The sequence below is a fragment of the Gymnogyps californianus genome, chromosome 1 (genome assembly GCF_018139145.2).
Source record: "Gymnogyps californianus isolate 813 chromosome 1, ASM1813914v2, whole genome shotgun sequence".
NCBI classification, from domain to species: Eukaryota; Metazoa; Chordata; class Aves; order Accipitriformes; family Cathartidae; genus Gymnogyps; species Gymnogyps californianus.
The window spans coordinates 641,377-661,488 of NC_059471.1; the positions used below are offsets into that span (position 1 = coordinate 641,377).

A 20,112-nucleotide genomic window follows, 5' to 3' on the forward strand; every position below is an offset into this window, starting at 1 on the left:
TCAAGGCAAAAATAAGATGATACAATACAGTCTGACAAAGACAAAAACCAATGTATTTTTTATAAAATTTTATTTACTCATTTAGCATTTGCTTCTTTGATATAAAATTTTGACTGTAAGGCTGAACTCTAAACTACATTACGGTGTTAATTAAACACTGCTCCACAAATTCAAAGTATGCTCCAGACTAGACTAACAACTGCTGAACAATTTCCCTGGTGTTCCCCTTCAATAGCTCCCTGCCAGCTAGTGGAGAATGAAACAGCTTAAAAAAGGACAGCTTTCACCTCCTGAATTCCACTAAGTCCCACCACTGACTTACTAGCAACTGCTGAGGTTTTTGCCCCTTACAGTCAATATCTTTTACTAGACAAACCTTCAGTGTGCCATTGCAGGGCTTGATTCTAGACCTATTCAGAACTACTGAATATTTGTCAATTGCTACTAGAAGAGTAATATTTCTTCTGAGGCACTTCTCCTAGATAAAGAGCTAGGGATCCCACTCCATAATGCTCCAGAATTAAAATATTATCCTTCAGAGAGGAAGTTCTGAAACTTCTTTCTGGTGTGATCAAGCATGAATAACTTTAGCCATAAATGATCTCAAAGAATCAGTCTTCCAGAACAGATTACTTCCCTAGGTTTCAATTCTACTTAACACTGGGGATTGTGTGCTATATGAAATAGGAAATTATCATATTTCAAGTGTCAAGAAGAGATCTCAAAGCCTCTTTTAATTTCTTTTCTGCTGGCAGGCTTGAGAAGTGGGCTCGTGCGAACCTCATGAAGTTCAACAAGGCCAAGTGCAAGGTCCTGCACCTGGGTTGGGGCAATCCCCAGTACCAATACAGACTGGAGGATGAATGGATTGAGAGCAGCCCTGCAGAGGACTTGGGGATACTGGTAGATGACAAATTAGATATGAGCTGGCAATGTGCACTTGCAGCCCAGAAAGCCAATCGTATCCTGGGCTGCATAAAAAGAACTGTGGCCAGCAGGTCGACGGAGGTGAGACCCCACCTGGAGTAATGCATCCAGCTCTGAGGTCCCCAGCACAAGACAGACATGGACGTGTTAGAGGGGGTCCAGAGGAGGGCCACAAAAATGATCAGAGGGCTGGAACACCTCTACTATGAGGACAGGCTGAGAGAGTTGGGCTTGTTCAGCCTGGAGAAGAGAAGGCTTCGGGGAGACCTTATTGTGGCCTTTCAATACTTAGAAGGGGCTTATAAGAAAGACAGAGAGAGACTTTTTACCAGGGCCTGTAGTGACAGGACAAGGGATAATGGTCTTAAACTAAAAGAGGATAGATTCAGATTGGACATAAGGAAGAAATTCTTTACTGTAAGAGTGGTGAGACACTGGAACAGGTTGCCCTGAGAAGTTGTGGATGCCTTGTCCCTGGAAGTGTTCAAGGTCAGGTTGGATGGGGCTTTGAGCAACGTGATCTAGTGAAAGACGTCCCTGCCCATGGCAGGGGGGGTTGGAACCAGATGATCTTTAAGGTCCCTTCCAACCCAAACCATTCTATGATTCTATGATTTACATAATGGCAGAACAGTATGTGCCATTCTGGTTTTTGTTGCTTTACTAGTAATTCTTAATGCTAAGAATTCTTAACATTTGCTTTGCTTTTCTTTTGAGCATCTGTTTATCATTACAAAGCCTCCCTCACTAGCAGTGCTATGTTACATGCTAGAAAGCTCACCTGCACACCCACAGAGGAGCACAGAGGCAAAACAAGGTGGGGGAACCCAAATAATATCCTGCCTCAGCTACTTCCAGACCCATCCCAGGAGAGCAATCAAGCCATAAAAAGCTCATTTCCTCATGCACAAGAGGAGCACAGAGAGGCAGTGGCAGCTGTGCAGGCAAGAGAACCCCAATTACATGCTTATAGAATCAGACAATCTGTCCCGGCTCCTCCCAGAGCTGCCCCAGGAGAACGATCAGCGCCGCTGTCCACCTGTGAAACCCATCAAAATGAGTGAACAGGAGCAACTCTCTGGAGCACCTTTGAGGGGGTACTGCCTAGGGGTATGGGACACATTATAAGATGCAGGGGAAGAGCATTTGGGGTTTGCATAAGACTCATTATGGGATGCTCAGGAGAGGAACCAGAGGCAGGAAAAGGGATGGATTTAGACGATTCGGGGAGGTACAAACACAGAAGACAGAGGGATAAAAGGATAAAAAGGGCTAGTCACATGTAAACAGGTTGCTGGTCAGTATGCCTGTCTGACCACATCCTGCACCTTACACAGGAACAGCTGAAAATGAGTCTTTTCATTTGTGGGTAGGTGTGTTTGTCAGAGGGGAGCCAACCAAATTGCAGTTGTAAGTATATATTGTACCACTTTCAAAAATGCATTATGAGCTTTTTTTGGCACTATACAATCGTATATATTTTTTGATTCCTGCCCTGCATCTAGAAAACTAACAAGATTGCAGCTCATCTATAATAAAAGTCATTATCACAAGGTATCTGTTTGTATAGGTTCTGTAACGAATCAACTATGTATTAATGGCATAGATAATTGAAATCCTGCTCAATTGTTGGATCAACCCATTCAGTTGCTCGGTTCAGGGAACTCAGCTGAGACTGCTCAGTCTTTCCCTTTTGTCAGATTTAGTAAAGCCTCTCACAAGTACTTTTGGACTTGACAAACAAAAAAGGCACAAGAAGAACTAAGTAGACATAATAAGAAAAATACATTCAAATGAAGTTTAAGCCTGGGGAAAAAAAATCACCACTGGAACAAAATCTTTACAAAATGTAAGTAGATTCTCTAAAGTGGTGATGAATCTATCAAGATCGTATTCTTTCCAAAATGTTCAGCAAAAAGCTATTGTTTCAGACAAAGGAATACAATGCACCAACATTAACTGTATAGCCTGTACTACATAAGAAGTAAGGCTATATCATGACAACTTGCCTTCTAGATGTCACTGTCTGGACAGGACTGTCCCATATATTCTGGAATTTGTATACCTCTGCATACCTACAGCTATTTCCACTCTTCCCAGGCTTTTTACCTTTGAATATTACTTCAGTTGTACTGTGTCTCCAACGCAAAGAAGCTGGTTCAGCACCAGGCTGCAGACTTACAAGCTCCACTGTAATGTCATCTGGGTCCGAGGCATTACAGGTTTCAGGGAACTTTAGCCACAACATTCCCAAGCCTGCACTTGATGGGGATGTTCGTCCTCCTACCACCAGGGCCAGACTGTTTGAGAGACATGACACAGTATGGTACAAACGCTCATCTGTAGAGATACAAAACATCATGGTTCACACTGATCTTTCTCCCATGAAATTTATAGAATCATAGAATCATTTAGGTTGGAAAAGACCCTTAAGATCATCGAGTCCAACCATAAACCCAACACTGCCAAGTCCACCACTAAACCATGTCCCCAGGTGCCACGTCTACACATCTTTTAAGTACCTCCAGGGATGGTGACTCAACCACTTCCCTGGGCAGCCTGGTCCAATGCTTGACAACCCTTCTGGTGAAGAAATTTTTTCTAATATCCAGTCTAAACCTCCCCTGGTGCAACTTGAGGCCGTTTCCTCTCGTCCTACCACTTGTTACTTGGGAAAAGAGACCAACACCGACCTCGCTACAACCTCCTTTCAGGTAGCTGTAGAGAGCGATAAGGACTCCCCTCAGCCTCCTTTTCTCCAGACTAAACAACCCCAGTTCCCTCAGCCGCTACTCATAAGACTTGTTCTCTAGAGCCTTCACCAGCTATGTTGCTCTTCTTTGGATGCACTCCCGCACCTCAATGTCTTTCTTGTAGTGAGGGGCCCAAAACTGAACACAGTATTGGAGGTGCGGCCTCACCAGTGCCAAGTACAGGGGGACGACCACTTCCCTAGTCCTCCTGGCCACACTATTTCTGATACAAGCCAGGATGCTAGTGGCTGCCTTGGCCACCTGGGCACACTGCTGGCTCATGTTCAGCCGGCTGTCGACCAACACCCCCAGGTCCTTTTCCGCCGGGCAGCTTTCCAGCCACTCTTCCCCAAGCCTATAGCATTGCATAGGGTTGTTATGACCTGAGTGCAGGACCTGGCACTTAGCATTCAGAACCTTCAGATCTCTTTGACTGCCAGAATAATTGCGCTGTGACATCACTTTTCCACTAGACATTATTTCATTGTTAGCACAAAAACATCTTCCTTATGCTTGCCATCAGTATGGGAACTCACCCCATCTTTTATCAGGATTTTCCTTTTTCACACAGGCAGCTTTCCAGTAGCCTCCATGCTTAATTAGCACATGAAAATTTCTCATACGGCAGTGCTGTCCATCCTCCTCCCCAAAGCCTCCAGTGGTGAGAATCACATTGGGTTTTATAAGAACAGAGTCGTGACCATAACGTCTCAGGCCAGAAATTTCAGACTGCATTGCACACACTGCTGCAGTGATACTCCCAGCCATCCTGACAGGACCATCACGATGAGGAACTGTAAGCCAAAGAGAATCAAAGAACTTATGCACAAACAAGAACCAAGGACTACATTTTAAATGAGAGATTAAGCAAGTCTGTTCAGCTCTTCAAGAAGAAAAAATTGTGAAGTGAGTTGACAGAGCACACAGACAATCTGACATGCCCTAGAAATCAAGCTGTAATGGTTTAAACTACCACTGTGCCAACTTTCAACTTCTGCTTACTGCTCCCTCAGCTCCTGACACAGTTCTGACACTGCTTTAATGGGGTGGAGGTAAGACTGGCTAAGAGACTGCAGTGTCCTAAACTGCTGTAGCAAGATAGGAATCACCGCAATACCTTCAAAAGGAGTACCTTTCTGATGAAGATAATATTTGGCTACTTAAATAGCAAAGAACAGCAGAAAAAGAACAAACACCTGGAAGCTAGATTTCAAAGTTTCTTGCTGGATTTTGATCCTACCTTCACAAAAGCTTTGAAATAAAGTTCTAAAGCATGACGAATAATCTCTGTTAATTCCAATGTTCCTACTATAAGAGAGTATTTTCAGTTATCTAAATATCTTCTCTCTAAATACTTTATCCCTTAGTATGAAACAAGCTTTCAACACAGGACTCTAGCTCACCTACGCATTGTACAAATTGTTTTCTTTTCATCAGTTTTGAATTTGCGTCTTCTTTGTTTTAATCAAGTGCCTTATTCTTGTGTTATAAGAGATGATGAGGTGGAGGAGAAGCAGCGCTCAGTCTATTTTTTGTATGCCATACCCAGAAAAATTGCCTGTACTGAATGTTGTTTAGTACAAGACCCTACTTTCTATTGTTTGATGAAGTAAAAAATTTCATCTCCTTGGGCTTAAATGTCTTTCTACAGATGGATCTGTTTCAGACTGAGGTTTTTTTTCATTTCAGAAAATATACTTACCATGCTCTGTTTGGAAGATTTAGTACTTGCACTCTCTTGAACAGGGACCACATACTGGTATTTGAGACATACCTTTTGCCATTCCCAGTAAAAAATATCTAAGCATGGATAATTTACCAGACTTTGAAGGTTCTTGCTATCAGTTTTGAATACAACAGAGACAGCAGCAGAAAGATCCTATTCCTGTCTCTAATGAACGAAGTGTCTTCACTGTATTAATGTCAGTTAAGCAAATGTCAGATTATTTTTTTAACTTAAGGATAGGTCCTATGCGTTTAGGAGCCTTTAAGGTTTTAACATAAGGACCAGTGACAATCACACAGTATTTTTAACCACATCCACATTCATTTAGCTTCGATTTCACTACACATTTTCACATCTAATCAAGACACAACACAATGGATTCAGCGGCCTTGTTGGCTTAAGGAATGCCACCCTGCCTTATCCTTTTCCAGCTGCTTTTCCGGCTCCCTAGAACACCGATTTCGACTTTCAGTTGCAGACAGAACTACTTGTGGTGCTATACTGTGAACAAGACTAGTGGTGAAGCAGGTTAAAAATAACCTTCTGCTTTCCACCCTGAAAAACGAAGCAAGCAGCCAAAAGCAGGAATTTCTTGGACTGCTACTGCTGCCAAGTCCTTTTTATCATGAAAACACAGTCTTGGTCTTGGCTTTTCCCCAGCTGTACCACTTTTCTCCCATCTAAAAAAAGCAACATACAGATTTAAAAGCATTTCAGAAACAGAAATACTACATGTACAATTCCACCCACAGGGGATAAGAAAACAAAAAACAAACTTCGTGACACGGTCCTGAGTGCTCTGCTGGACAATACTTTGATAGTGCAGTAAGTAAAACATAACAACCTTTTGGGAGCTGGAAGGATAGAATGGCTCAGAGAGCCATGTATGGAGGCAAGTGGGAATAAACTGAAAAGGGAGAGTCTGTGGGATCCCAAAAATAGGAGGAGGAGCAGGGTAGACTGGCATTGCAGCCATGCACTGGAGGCCCCCATGTATAAACAGAAGGAAGAGCTGTTCAGTCTGGAAGGTTCAATAAACTGAAAGAATGAAACTGATCAGAACCACCAGAGTCAGGATGTGGCCCTGGCCTTGCTATGGACAGCAGAACCATTGTTAGAAGGATGGAGAAAGCGACTCAGATGGCAGCATCCCATCTGTTCCTTCCAGGGTTTTACTGCCTCCTAACATCTCTCGGAGAAGCCTGCATGAGATAAAAGAATACTACGAAAACTAGTCAGTATGTACCTGTCATATTGGATAACAACGGAGTCCAGGAAGGTTCCATCCCCTTTGATGCGGTCAAGACAAAGTAATGAGAACATTTCAGATGCCACTCCTGTAGCAAGCCCAAAGAAAAAAACAAAACCAAACAATCCTCCTCAAAATCTTAGAGCAAGCAGTAGTAAGGATCTCAGAATGGCCAGGGTGATCAAAGACCAACCTAGCCTCGCACTGTTTCCAACAGCGGCCAAAATCAGAAGACTAAAGTTGAATTTGAGAAAGAGCAACTGTGTAAATACCTTCCTCATCCCAATCTTCAAAAATGTACAGCTCAGGGATTTTCTAAGCAAGAAGCTGTATCTTTGTATTGAACAATCCTTGATGGATTTCTCATCCATGAACCTATCCAGTTGCTCTTTGAACTCACATAAACTTTTATCATCTGTAACAAGCTGCGGCAAGGAGTTTCATAGCTTAATTATACCTTGCATGAGGAACTTTTTTTTTTTTTCCCAATCAGCTTCCCTTTATGTTTCCCAGTTCTGATCATAGAAAAGAGTAAGGGCTGTATACCAGAGGGATTAAGGTTTCTTAAAGGTCATGGAATATAAGCGATCCCAAAGAAATCACAAACATTCAAAGGTCCAACACGGTCTCTGCTGGCCTATAATACATAAATATCATTTCTAGTCTGGCCTTGGAATCACTCAGAGGCAGAAGCACAAGCAAGAGGACTGTACAGGAAGTCAGTAGCAATACTAGAGTGCGCCCTGGCTTTTATAGACATTAGTGAATTGAGTATGTTCATTCCCATGGGGTGGGATATATTCAGCCAACTATGTGACTACAAGACATAAACATGAATTTAAAAGGCACAAGCAACCACAATATTAGCATCATTGCCCCAACTTCCACAAGAAGTAAAAAGCATCTTTTGAAAAGTGATATCCAAAAAATTAATGTAAATATTGAAAATGGAATAATCCACTATTTGTCCCTACACAAATTATTCTAAAAATTAGTCGCCCTCAGCACTAAGTGTGTATTTTACATTTCTTATCTAATTCAATCAAGCTTGTTTCCAGTAAGACCTGGATCTTACTTTATCTCAAAGGCTAACTGTAGAGCTCTCTGTTATCACGTATCTTACTCCTATTGTATTGGGTTTGCGTGGCAAGGTTTTGGTAGCGGGGGGGCTACAGGGGTGGCTTCTGTGAGAAGCTGCTAGAAGCTTCCCCTATGTCCGATAAAGTTAATGCCAGCGGGTTCCAGGACGGACCCGCCGCTGGCCAAGGCCAAGCCAATCAGCAACACTGGTAGCCTCTGTGATAACATATTTAAGAAAGGGAAAAGAAGTTACAGGGGAGTTGCAGTTGCAGCAAGAGAGAGAGGCGTGAGAATATGTGAGAGGAACAACTCTGCAGACACTGAGGTCAGTGAAGAAGGAGGGGGAGGACGTGCTCCAGGCGCCGGAGCGGAGATTCCCCTGCAGCCCGTGGTGAAGACCATGGTGAGGCAGGCTCTCCCCCTGCAGCCCATGGAGGTCCACGGTGGAGCAGATATCCACCTGCAGCCCGTGGAGGACCCCACACCAGAGCAGGTGGATGCCCGAAGGACGCTGTGACCCCGTGGGAAGCCCGCGCTGGAGCAGGCTCCTGGCAGGACCTGTGGACCCGTGGAGAGAGGAGCCCACGCTGAAGCAGGTTTGCTGGCAGGGCTTGTGACCCCGCAGGGGACCCACGCTGGAGCAGTCTGTTCCTGAAGGACTGCGCCCCGTGGATCGGACCCATGCTGGAGCAGTTCATGAACAACTGTAGCCTGTGGGAAGGACTCACGTTGGAGAAGTTCGTGGAGGACTGTCTCCCGTGGGAGGGACCCCACGCTGGAGCAGGGGAAGAGTGTGAGGAGTCACACTGAGGAGGAAGGAGCGGCAGAAACAACGTGTGATGAACTGACCCAAACCCCCATTCCCCATGCCCCTGTGCCACTCGGGGGGGAAGGAGGTAGAAAGTTTCGGGAGTAAAGTTAAGCCCGGGAAGAAGGGAGGGGTGGGGGAAGGTGTTTTAAGATTTGGTTTTATTTCTCACTATCCTGCTCTGATTTGACTAGTAATAAATTAAACTAATTTTTCCCCAAGTCGAGTCTGTTTTGCCCGTGACGGTAACTGGTGAGTGATCTCCCTGTCCTTATCTCGACCCACGAGCCTTTCGTTTTATTTTCTCTCCCCTGTCCAGTCGAGGAGGCGGACTGATAGAGCGGCTTTGGTGGGCACCTGGCATCCAGCCAGGGTCAACCCACTACACCTATGCACATTTTCCAGCTTGGACTTGTGTACGTGTTAACCTCCTCTATAAGGAAAATGATAAAAAGTCTTTACTTTCTCACTGTATGAGCAATTGCCTTGATCTGCAATAATTCTTGTAGCAGAGCAGATCCTGCATGTTGGCAAAATAAATGCAAGCACATTAAATTGTTTTCATACTGCAGGCTGTTAGACTTCTAGAGAGAATTATAAACAGAGAACTGCAAAATCAAAAGGAAAACTTCTAGCAAGTATTCTACAGGATACTGATCTCAAAGTTACTCAGTTTCTTTGACTTACCTTCTTTTCTAGACTTCAAATAGTTGCAAACTTTGCCAGCAGTTAACATAAAAATGGCAAAGAATAGAGTCATAGTTAAATTTCAGTCATTAATACAGGAATGGCTGTACAAAGTCAGACCAAAAAAATTCTGAAACTAGTAACCTGTATCCAACAAAGACAAACAGTAAGAGCCTACGGAAATGCAAGAGAGCAGGACAAGTGCATCTACTTCCCCCAGGAATGTGTCAAACCATTTGCAGTCAGGAACCTCACATCGGGTGTATTTTTATGTATTCAGTAATCCTCAATGGATTTCTCTTTCATCAAAATAATTGCCCCTTGAACCCATGCAAACTTTTAGCATCTACTACAACATCTTTTATACCACTAGCTAGTTTGCTATGCTAAGACTGTCTCCCTGAGAGACCACTCACTGAGGAAGGAAGAAGAAGCTTTTCTAACACCAAAGAGTCTTCTTCCAATGCTACTTGCCCCAGCTTCACATGGAGCTTTCTGTGAGCTCTGCACTAACTAAGGCTGATTCAAGATCCTTTCTGCCTACATGAACACCTATGCCTCAGCAGCTCTTGTACAGAACTGTGACCATAAGAATTTGCAGACACCTTATCATGTTAAAGCCAGGTCACTGGTGTTCAGAATAAAGGAGGGTTACCTCATATTCATCAAAAGGCTCCAGGGCCTGCACTCTTTGCTGCTCATCTTCTGGAGTACAACAGGTGAAAAACTCATTCATATCCATGACGCTGCACTCAGTCCAGCCCTAAAACAGAAATCCCTCAAAATTATTACCTCTGGAAGGATAGAGACTCACTTCCCACAAGAAAACAAAGACTCTAAATTAAACACCTGCATGAGCCTTTAAGACTGTCTAGCTGGAACAACAGCAGCCCAGAATCCAGTAAGGATAGATCTCTTACCTGTAAAGCTCTTAAGAACTTAATTTTATTATATCAAAAGTCTCAAAGGAACCCCTCTTGCCTTAATCCCATACCAGAAAGCAGGCTGCAAGCTGGTTGGAAGGACCTTCAAATGACACTAGTCATGCTACTAGAGAAGGCGGTGTGTCAGCCTTGGCCCTGTCTGCTTCAACCCATAACTGACACAGCTGATGACTTCCAAAATTATTTAATGTTACAATGTTTCCCGGGTGAATCATGCTTCATGTGTGCCCTAGAGCTGCAGGTACTTACCTTTTCAAAAAAGCGCCTCTGCTGTGCCTCACAATCCGGGTACCGTGCCAAAGAATAAAGTGCAGAGTTCAGCTGGCTAAAATGCTGCTGCATGACACGTCCAAAGGGGTCCTCTGGGTGCATCTGCTCATACAGCAGAAAGCATGCCTGAGAGAAATGCTCTGCTGCCCACTGAATCAAGGCATCTGACCTGTCAGGCAGATTGTGCATAAGATATTAAATAATTGAGGGCCCACCTATCGTACGGCAGATGCAATATATCTTCCTGCAACACCATAAAGCATGCTATTAAGGCATCCTGACAGAGGTAATACACAAAAGAGAATCCTGTGCTGGGGACTTAGGAACATCTCCTCCCCCATCTGTGCAGAGACTTCAGGGGATGAGAAGAACAGAAAACTCAAAATCACTCGTTCGAGGTTTTTCTTCTTCTTTTTTTCCCCCCTTTTAGGATGTCATGTGGACATCAATTACCCCATCACAATTATGATGTAAGGAGCTGTTTGGGACTTCCACAGAATTCCTGAGGCTTTAGTTATAAGACAGCAGGTCTCCCAGCCCCAGGTAACGTATATACAAAGAAGCTTGTTCTTTTCATTTCACCACCTAGCTAACAGAGGATAACTGAACTGACCTGCTGTTTTCCATGTAGGTGAGTACCACCTCTGCTATGAAGAGGGTGGGAATTTCATTGTCCAGTCCTGCTTCCTCCAAGGCTCTCTCCAGCTCAGACAGCTCTGATAAATCCACTCCTAGTAATTTATAATCCCCTCCAGAAAAGGTAATGACTCCTGGGAGACAAAAATGATACAATCTCACTACACTGCTGATGCAATACTGAGACCACAAGGGACAAACAGGAAAATCAACCCCACAGGCAATCGCTCATAAGGCTGTGCCCATCAACTCAATTTCTTTGGCACATGTACAAGAAAACCCTCATCACTAAATGAACCATAAAGGGATAGGGTCAGAAACAATCTATTAAATGCAGACCTAAAACTCCATTATTCCTAATGCAAATTTCACCTATAGATTTCTCATAGAATTATCACATTTACTATAACAACAAAACTTTATCATATTTACTTTAACAACATTTTTACAGAACCACTATAATTCAGAAGCAAATCTTAAGGGCTCTCATTTATAGACCTTTCAGTTTAGGCTAAGAAAGTACCATTGCTTTGATAGAATTTGAATGGTTTGCCTCACAACTGTAAAACCATTCTCAAATTTTTGGGGTTTGTTTTTTTAAAAAGATTTCATTTCTGTAAAATGGCATTGAATCCTGAACCAGCACATGCTAGCTCTCTGCAAACAGCAGGACTAGTCTCACAGATCACCGTTCTCAGAAATAAGTTCCAATTTATGATTTGCAAGCATTATCATGGCATACCTCTGTACTCCATAAGAATATCATAAGCTATAGCTTGTTGACCTGTTTCAACCAAAACCAAATCATAAACAAAGCGAACTGTAAAGTACCTTTAGAAATCACCTATTCTATGTCTCTGTACCAGTTCAATCCAACAATTATACCTGTCCTGAGAACTGTTAATCTACACTGTTCTCAAAGGCATCCATTACTGGAGGCAAAATGGCCTTCTTTAGAAGCCCACCCCAGTGTTCCCTGTTAATTTCTTCTAACAGCTTGTCTACCCATCACTTCCTGCCCTCTGGACACAGAGAATAGGGTATTCCCAACTCTTCTGACACCTGCCTTTTAGTTGAAGTACTTGAAGATTATTGGTATGGACAGAATTCTTTGCCACAGGATGCTGCCAATATTAAAAATGTGAATGGATTCAAGAGGAAACTGAACAAGCTCATGGAAGAGCTACTCACTAAGACTTGTTCAACTGCTCATGGCAGCCAGGGACTTGTGCTCTGCACCTAGCTCTGTAGCTGTTTTCCATCTGTATTTAAATTGATTATTACAGTCTAAACGTAGCAGCTTACATATGTCCCTACTGTATTTTATTCCACATTTTCCAGACCATTCATGTACTTTGTCAAAATCCTACTGTCATCCACCATATTACAACTCTCCCTGTTTCCTGCTGGTTTATTACATTTCCACCTTCTATAGCATATCATCTAGAACATTAATGGAAACCTTGAAGGAAATCAGATGCAGGAGAAACCTCCAATGAACCCCATACTTTACATTCCTCCATTTTGCCACTGAACTGCCCCTCAGTACTTAGCTGGCATAATAATCCTTTCAGCTCTGCTTATATTCTACAGTAGTTTCATAAGGCTCATTCTTTCCTGCCTTGGAGAGGGAAAAAAAAAAGTCAAGTAACATAACGACTAATGTTTTATTACACTGAAGACACCTAAGAGTCATACCTTCTCTCCTACCCATAAAGCCCATAAATCACAGTATAATTAAGGTTGAAAGGGGCCTTTGAAGGTCATCTAGTCCAACTCCCTGCTCACAGTGGAGTTTTACCTGTATCAGGTCGCTCAAGGCTTTGTCCAGTCAAGCTCTAACTATCTCTAAGGCTGGAGATTCCACCACCTTTCTGGGCAATCTCTTCCCGTTTTTAACTACTCACATGGCAGAAAAAAACCAAAACATTTTCATTATACGTAACTGGAATTTCCTTTGTTGCAACTTGCAACCATTGCCCCTTGACTGTTTGCTTCATGCCTCCAAGAAAAGTCTGGCTCCATCTTTTCTACGCTCTCCCATTAGGTAGTTGAAGACTGCAGTAAGATTCACCTCCCTCCCTTCCTCCTCTTCTTAAGGCTGAACAAATCCAGTTCTCTCAGCCTCCCCTCCTATGTCGTGTGCTCCACCACTTTATCATTCTCATGACTGGACATGCTGCAGTTCACCACTGTCTTTGTACTAGTGAGCCCAAAGCTGGACACAGTACTTCAGAAATTGTAACAGAAAGAAACTGAACTTGGTTTGATATAATCCACTCCTGACAAATCCATTCTGGCAGCTATACATCTTCTCGTTATCTCCCAATGCTTACAAATGATTTATTTGTTCCAAGTTTTTTCAGAAAATGAACATGCTTTTCATGTACAACTTCATAGTTCCTCTACCATCATATCTCACTTTTTAAAGGCTGAAGCTATGTTTGCTTCTTCTAAACATTTCATATCTAGAAAACCTTCCATAAATATCATACCTAATCCTTCCCCTCCAATATCTCCCACCAGTGCTGACAACTCTTCCATTCTTTTGATCAGAGTAGCTTTTTGGCATACCACATTTGGGAAATCCACCTCATATACCACAGTGTGATGCAGAAGACCTATGTCCTTCAAACGGAAGTATAAGGAGTCAAAGCCAGTACCTAAAGACACGATCTGCAGAGAAAGTATCAGAAAAAGTTATACTCAACTCTAGCAGCAGTCTGAGCATCTAGGTGTGAAAAATACTCAATAACATCATCTGCAGAGTGACAAAATCAGGCAATCTCCTGCAAGAGGTTGAAGAATTTTGTGTAGCTACTGCCCCCTCCCAGATATTTCTGTCAAAGTGACAAATGGACAGCCACAGTAGTGCCAGATTCTCTGTGCTCTTCTGGGAAAGGATCACAACAGATGCACTAATAAGCTACTGCAGTGCCAAGATGCCAAAAAAACTTTTCACACATATAGTGGAAACTGCCAGTACACCCAAAGAAAATGCACCTGTGTCCTAGGGTGGCTTTGGGTCTTCAGCAGGAAGTCTTGAACACAGTGATCTATAGCACGGGTGCGGATGTAATAACCCCTGTGGAATGAAATTCAGTTGTAATCACTGTCCAGAACCCTATTTCTCCAGCACTGGCATCCTCCCCTTCAAAAAACTGATCTCTTCTCTCTCAGCTTCTACCCAATAACCCCACATTTATAGACCTGCACTGGGAGATGTCTGATGATTTTATCATATCTAGAGCTTGTTAATAAATACAGATCTTCTATATTCAGTAAGTGTATTAACCAACAAGACTATTGATAGCCCAAAGAAAACATGTATATATCTTAGCTGGACGTGTTCCGTTTTGCATAAATATTCACTGGATGAAAAAGTATGAATCCAGACAGCTAGGATGCTCCCCTGCAATGTGGGTGGCCAATACCTGAGTTCCTGCCCCAAATCACATGCCATAACAATATGAAGTTAACTCCTTTACTTACAAGGGGCTATTGGGTATAACAAAATGAATGACTGTGTGCAAATGCAGTGAGAGGGGAACAAAAAAGGGAAGAGAAGCAAAGTCAGGAAAGGAATTTAATTCTCTGTTTTTTGAATGAATGGAACTAAGTAAGTCTCACTCCTGGAAAGTGTTTACCATTTGCCTAGTCTGGCAGGGACTGGTGCCTCTTTTTCCTTGGCATTCTCTTTTAGTTAGTTTCATCATGTCCCCACCAGGCTTACCAGTTCCTATCACCCCCTTTAACAGTCATGTGATCATCCCCATGCCTCACAGGGACTAAAGATTTCACTAGATATTCTAAGATGTCCCAAAATTCATGATAACAGTGTTGACAACTGCAATACATAACTCTTTCTATTAATTTAGTTTGGCATGCCAATGTCATGTGACAAGTCAACACAGGCTCAGCTTCCTGACCTGATGAGCAACACTCGTCTTCATAGGCCTGCAAGATTCTGCTTGAATACGGCTTTTTTTTTTCCCCTGAATGAAACTCCTTTGGCAATTCACAGTCATTTTGATTGCATTAAACTATTAGCCTCATATTATGTAAACTCCACTACCATATCAGCATAGAACCCTCTACACATACACATTAAAACATTCATGCTTGTGTCCTGCAAAGCTCCAGAGAAGACTTACTGGTCAGACACCACTGATTCAAAAAGATAATATTGTCTCCCTGAGCCACCAAATACCTTACTGAAATTGTAATGTTCTTGAGAATTAATGAGAAAACTATTGACGTGCTAACATTTTTAGTACGTTAGTTTTCAAATCTTATCTAAAGTAGTTTTCAGCAGCATTGAATACTGGAGTTAGGAACCAGTCTGGTGACACATTTTACTCAGGACAAAGCTTTCAATTTTTGCCCACAAGCCATGTAAAATTATACTAACAGTCTAAAAAGGTTACATTACTGAGAGTGCTCTCCAAGTTGCCACTCTGTCACTATGTGTACTTTCCTTAAAATGCATTTTAAAAAGCTGTGCCTTAAACAGAAGTGACAACTCAAAGGGCCTGAGGAATCGCGAGGGCCCTTCTGCAGCCTGAGACGAGAGAGGCCGCGAGCCCCACGCGTGCCGGGCGCGACCCGCTGGCGCAGGCATCGGGGCTCGGCAGCCACAGAAGCCAAGGGCCCCGCGCAGCGCCCGCTCCTCACCGGTGGACAAGCGGCGCTCGCCGCCGCCGCCGCCGCCGCCCCACCAGGAGCCGCAGGAACCGGTCCTGGATGTAGCCCCGCGCCGCCGCCGAGCACTTGCTGACGACGCTGCTGCCGCCGGTGTCCTGGACCTGCCGGGACAAGGACACAGCGGTGACGCAAGGCCGCGGCGCCGGCGCTTCCGACCGACACCACGGACCGAGAAGCGCCCGGGCCTACCGGGGCGGGACGGCAGGGCCAGGCAGCGCCAAGCGGGCTGCCAGGGGAGGGAAGGGCAGTTCCCGCCGGCGCCGCCGAACCCCGTTCACGTCCCAGCCTCCCCCCCCGCGTCTGCCTCCCCTCATCCCCGAAGCCAGTTCAGGCCCCGCCACCCGGGCCCCGCCTGCGCAGAGACACCCGGCAGGTCCCCCGCGCGAAGGGGCGGCGGCGCCCGGCCGGGAATCACTCACGGCGGCGGGGCGCGGGGCGCCCGGACGCCCGCGGCCCATCCTGCGCGCACCGGGGCGCCGCGCCGCAGCGACGGGAAGCGCGAGCGCACCGCCGGGCGCAAGCAGTGACGCGCCGCGCGCGGCGCCCGGCCGGGGAGCGTTAGGGGCGGGGAGCTGCCAGTGGAGCGCGCCCCCTGGCGGGCCCGCCCTGCCCGCCCCCCATAATGCAGGTCCCGTCCCCGGGCGACTGGCCTCGACTGGCCGCCCCCGCGTGGGGTCCGGGCCCCGGGTTCCCGGCCTGGCCGCCCCACTCCTAGCGCTGCCGCCGCGGCACCCGGCGGACCCGCGAGCGCAGTCCCGTACCTGGGCCCGGTAGCGAGGGAGGGCCAGGAGCACGTCACCATGGCAACGGGCAGCCTCTGCGCGGTAAGCGGAGGGGCGGGGGGAGAAGCGCTGCGTCAGGAGCAGGGTGCGGAGGTGCCCGGAGGGTGCGGGGCTCCCTGGGCGGGGTGCGGAGCTCCTTGGCGGGGTGCGGCGCTCCGCAGCGCGTGCGGGGCTCGCCGGAGCAGAGTGCCCATCTCCCAGGCGGGGTGCGGAGCTGCCCGGAGCGTGTGGGACTCCCCGGGGCAGAGTGGCTGTCTCCTTGGCGGGGTGCGGCGCTGCCCGGGGCGTGATGCAGAGTTCCCTGGAGGGGTGCAGAGCTCAGTGGAGGGGTGCAGAACTCTGTGCAGCAGGGCCCACAGTAGTTCTGCCCATGCTCTGTTCCCTGTGCTGCAGTTTAGAGTAGCGCTGGCACTGGTGACTTTGTGTGTTTTGGGACATGGCTTCTTCAGGGTTCACAAGCTGGCAGTGTTCAGGACAAACAGGCAGGGCCATGGGAGTATCTGTGGTAGAGGAGGTGAATGGTTCAAGAGAAATTCTCTTTAGGATTTGTACTAGGAGTTGTACAGGAGCTTTGGTAGCCTGAGCTATGTAAGATGTCACGAGTACTACACTTACTGTCCTATTCAGTGTCTCTACACATTTTGCACTCCACAAATTAGTATATTGTACATTAAATAAGTTACAATCTCAAAATGTCACTTTTATAGAGAATGGTCAGTATGCATATTTCTAACTGGGACCCATAAAGCTCAATCCTCCACCCAGTGCTAGCTTTTTATCAACAACCACATGAAAATTTTTATCCTGAGGTATATTTATTAGTGTTGCCTTTTAGGTGATTCCTGACATACCTGAAGGAGCTAGTCCTAGCTGCTGCAGTTATAGTACAGGATACAGTACATTATGGTAGCTTCTATATTTCTATTTGTATTCTAGATGTGTGCACAGTTTCTGCAGAGATCAAGGCTTCCTTTTCCTCCAGGTTCCCTTTTCCTAGCTGTTCATCATTTTGTTGATCTTGTCACATCTCTGGGAGCTGGAAATGATGTTTTGATTTAGTTACAGGTTAAGTGTTACAGGGAATGCTAGCACATCCTGCTGGCACTTCAGATCCTGCAGGATTTCCAATTATACTAGCATCCTGAGAATTATGATGGAACAAAACACATGGCAGCAAGTTGGGGACTGGCCACTGAACTCACTGCATCCAGCCATCCCAGGAAGTCCTTTTCAGTCCTACGTTTCCATATCCATAACAATCTCCTGTGCAAACTCTGTGAGCTGACACTGGAACATGAACTGGGCATCTTGGGTTTAACACAAGAACACAGACCCAAATAGGGTTTTTTGGGGGGAGGGAGCGCTGGGAGGTTAGTTTCCTGTCGTTAGTACAAGGCACCGCATATGTGCTCCGGGAAGGGAGTCTCTATATCAGATTTCCCTGGTAAAGGATGAAAAGGTGGTGTGCAGCCATTCTTGGGTCTGCGTGTCCAATCCCTAGCTGTCACAGATATAAAATCCTGTAATCACTCATAATTTTATCAGGCTCTAGTTTAGAAGCAGATGGGATTTTTGCTTCTATGTCCTTCTTGGTTTGGAAGGATGTTTTGGAGCCTGATTGCTGTAATAGCTAGAAATCTCCTCCAGATTTCTTGTCACATGTATTAATGGCCAATTTATATCCATTTATTCTTGATTCACAGTTAGTCTTAGCCTGAAATTGTTCCTTTACCTTTCTGGCACTGACTGCAAGTGTACAAGCAGACAGATTTATCACCTCTTGGTCTGTGTTTTGCCAGACTAAGGCTAGCTAAGCAAGTACTGCTAGTGGGAAGTAGAAAGCTTTTAAATACATTTCTGAGAGGGGATGGATGCTGTGTGCGGAGGGTATGCTGTCATAGACCTGGCACTTCCCTCTGGTTTGGACATCTTCACAGGCTGACGTGGGGGAGGGGATGCCTTTTCCCTGGTGTGCATGGGCAACTTTCCCCTGCCTCGTCTCTCCTCCCGCTCTGAGGATTCCCCAGGGGCTCTGCACGACATTCAAAGCTTGTGAGGAATGCACAACTCACCCCAAATAACAGAAAACACATAGCAGAGCAGCACAGGCATCTAGGGGCCCCATGCTGCTCCCTCCACCCCCAACTGGGCGGGCGGTCTGAGGAGAGGGGAGTACATAATGAAAAGCATTTGCTGCAGCAGCTATCTATAGTCTTTTGTGTTTGGGAGCGGGCAAGGGACAGGCGTGGCCCAGCCTGCCTGACCTCAGAGTTGACGTCAGAGAACCCCAAATGAATAACAGGGAGTGCTCCAGAGAGAGAAGCACAGCCAGGCTACCCAGCATGGAAGGTGAGACCCCAGCACCACTAAACAAGAGAAGAGATAAAATGGGAGGTATTGTTCCCACAGAAGGGTACTCTGTATCCACAGTATCAAGACTCTGGCTTCAATTCAAGGTGGGCCAAAGAAGTTTGAGTCTTTCTATGGGCTGACTCAGCAACACAAAATCTGTGCTTCTGATCTACTACAAGCATTTTCCCTTACCTGTTCTGCTTTCTTAACCACTTGGATGCATGCTGAAGGTTATCAGTTGCAGCACGGTCTCTGTATCAGCTTGCACCTAGGAAATGGTTCTAGGAATGATAAGGTTACAGATCTGTGTTGTGCTAAGCAGTAGGACTGTGCCTTAAAAGTATTGCTACGCAAAATATTTGGTTCTAACGCTACTGATATTGTCCTGTTGCTCCCAGTCACTGCAAGAGCGGAGGGCTGGATTCATCTGCCAATCTAGGACAACGTGGTAAGAATTGGATCCAGGAGAACATATGGTATAAGTCTCAGATCTCGATCATTTTATTGTAATGTAATACCACAGAGAGGCCTCAGTGACAGGGCAAGGCCTTGTCAGGCTAAGGCCAGTGCGGCAAAATGTAGAGATAAACAACATAACTTGTAAGTCTTAGGTGCACACAGAAGTCTTGAGTATACAACCTAAATATTTCACAAAATACATCTGTGTCATCAAAGAGGCTGTGATTAACAAAACAAGATACAATCACAGAATCATAGAATGGTTTGGGTTGGAGAAGACCTTTACAGATCACCTAGTCCACCCCCCCTGCTATGGGCAGGGACATCTTTCACTAGATCAGGTTGCTTAAAGCCCTGTCCAAGCTGACTTTGAACACTTTGAAAACAATCACAGGAACCAACTTCCTAGTCATTGTTAAGAATGTAAACATCTCAAAAAAAAAATCCATCACTGTCAAGGAAGATACTGTGATTTTCTCATTCTTTGGTGTTCAGTGGAATCTTTTCTCCTTCAAAAAGAGTGATGGAAAGGAAGTTTAGAAGATATCGTTAGATACTAATGGCAGTGATGTTGGAAGTGGAGAGAAGAAACAATCATCCTGTGTCTTGTCAGAGAAGTTAGGAAGTGCAGGAAACAGTTGTGAGAACTTTTAAAAGGTAAAAGAAGTGGTTTGTTTTATTGTCTTGTAGAAACTGTGCAGTAGAGAAGGGGGAACTGAGGTAAGGATATGGCTA

General features: G+C 45.2%; 2 protein-coding genes across 12 annotated transcripts in view; both read right to left on the reverse strand.

The window, feature by feature from the left end:
* The window catches only part of LOC127029420 (tRNA wybutosine-synthesizing protein 4-like), a 44,436-nt gene extending 30,758 nt beyond the window's left edge, over positions 1–13,678 (reverse strand). For all 11 annotated transcript variants that reach the window (XR_007768189.1, XR_007768185.1, XR_007768186.1 and 8 more), the window contains exons 1-7: positions 13,576–13,678; positions 11,058–11,214; positions 10,424–10,613; positions 9,886–9,993; positions 6,653–6,743; positions 4,217–4,474; positions 3,037–3,267 (exon numbers count right to left, since the gene is read on the reverse strand). Coding sequence is in view for 3 of the 11 variants with exons in the window: in XM_050915040.1 (XP_050770997.1) it covers positions 3,037–3,267; positions 4,217–4,474; positions 6,653–6,743; positions 9,886–9,993; positions 10,424–10,613; positions 11,058–11,214; positions 13,576–13,624 (1,084 nt within the window). In the remaining 8 variants the exon portion in view is untranslated. The remainder of the gene's footprint in view (positions 1–3,036; positions 3,268–4,216; positions 4,475–6,652; positions 6,744–9,885; positions 9,994–10,423; positions 10,614–11,057; positions 11,215–13,575) is intronic.
* Positions 13,679–13,811: 133 nt separating this feature from the next.
* On the reverse strand, positions 13,812–16,242 carry LOC127026144 (tRNA wybutosine-synthesizing protein 4-like). The gene is made up of 4 exons (XM_050911231.1): positions 16,204–16,242; positions 15,755–15,885; positions 14,084–14,165; positions 13,812–13,973 (listed from the first exon to the last, which is right to left on the reverse strand). The coding sequence occupies exons 1-4, from the start codon at positions 16,240–16,242 to the stop codon at positions 13,812–13,814; spliced, it is 414 nt and encodes a 137-aa protein (XP_050767188.1).
* Positions 16,243–20,112: the final 3,870 nt, after the last annotated feature.

Coding starts and splice junctions, on each gene's coding strand:
- LOC127026144 (XM_050911231.1), bottom strand. CDS start 16,242: ATGGGCCGCGGGCGTCCGGGCGCCCCGCGCCCCGCCGCC. Junction 15,886..16,203: donor GCGCCCCGCGCCCCGCCGCC/GTGAGTGATTCC, acceptor TTGTCCCGGCAG/GTCCAGGACACCGGCGGCAG. Junction 14,166..15,754: donor CGAGCGCCGCTTGTCCACCG/GTGAGGAGCGGG, acceptor TTCATTCCACAG/GGGTTATTACATCCGCACCC.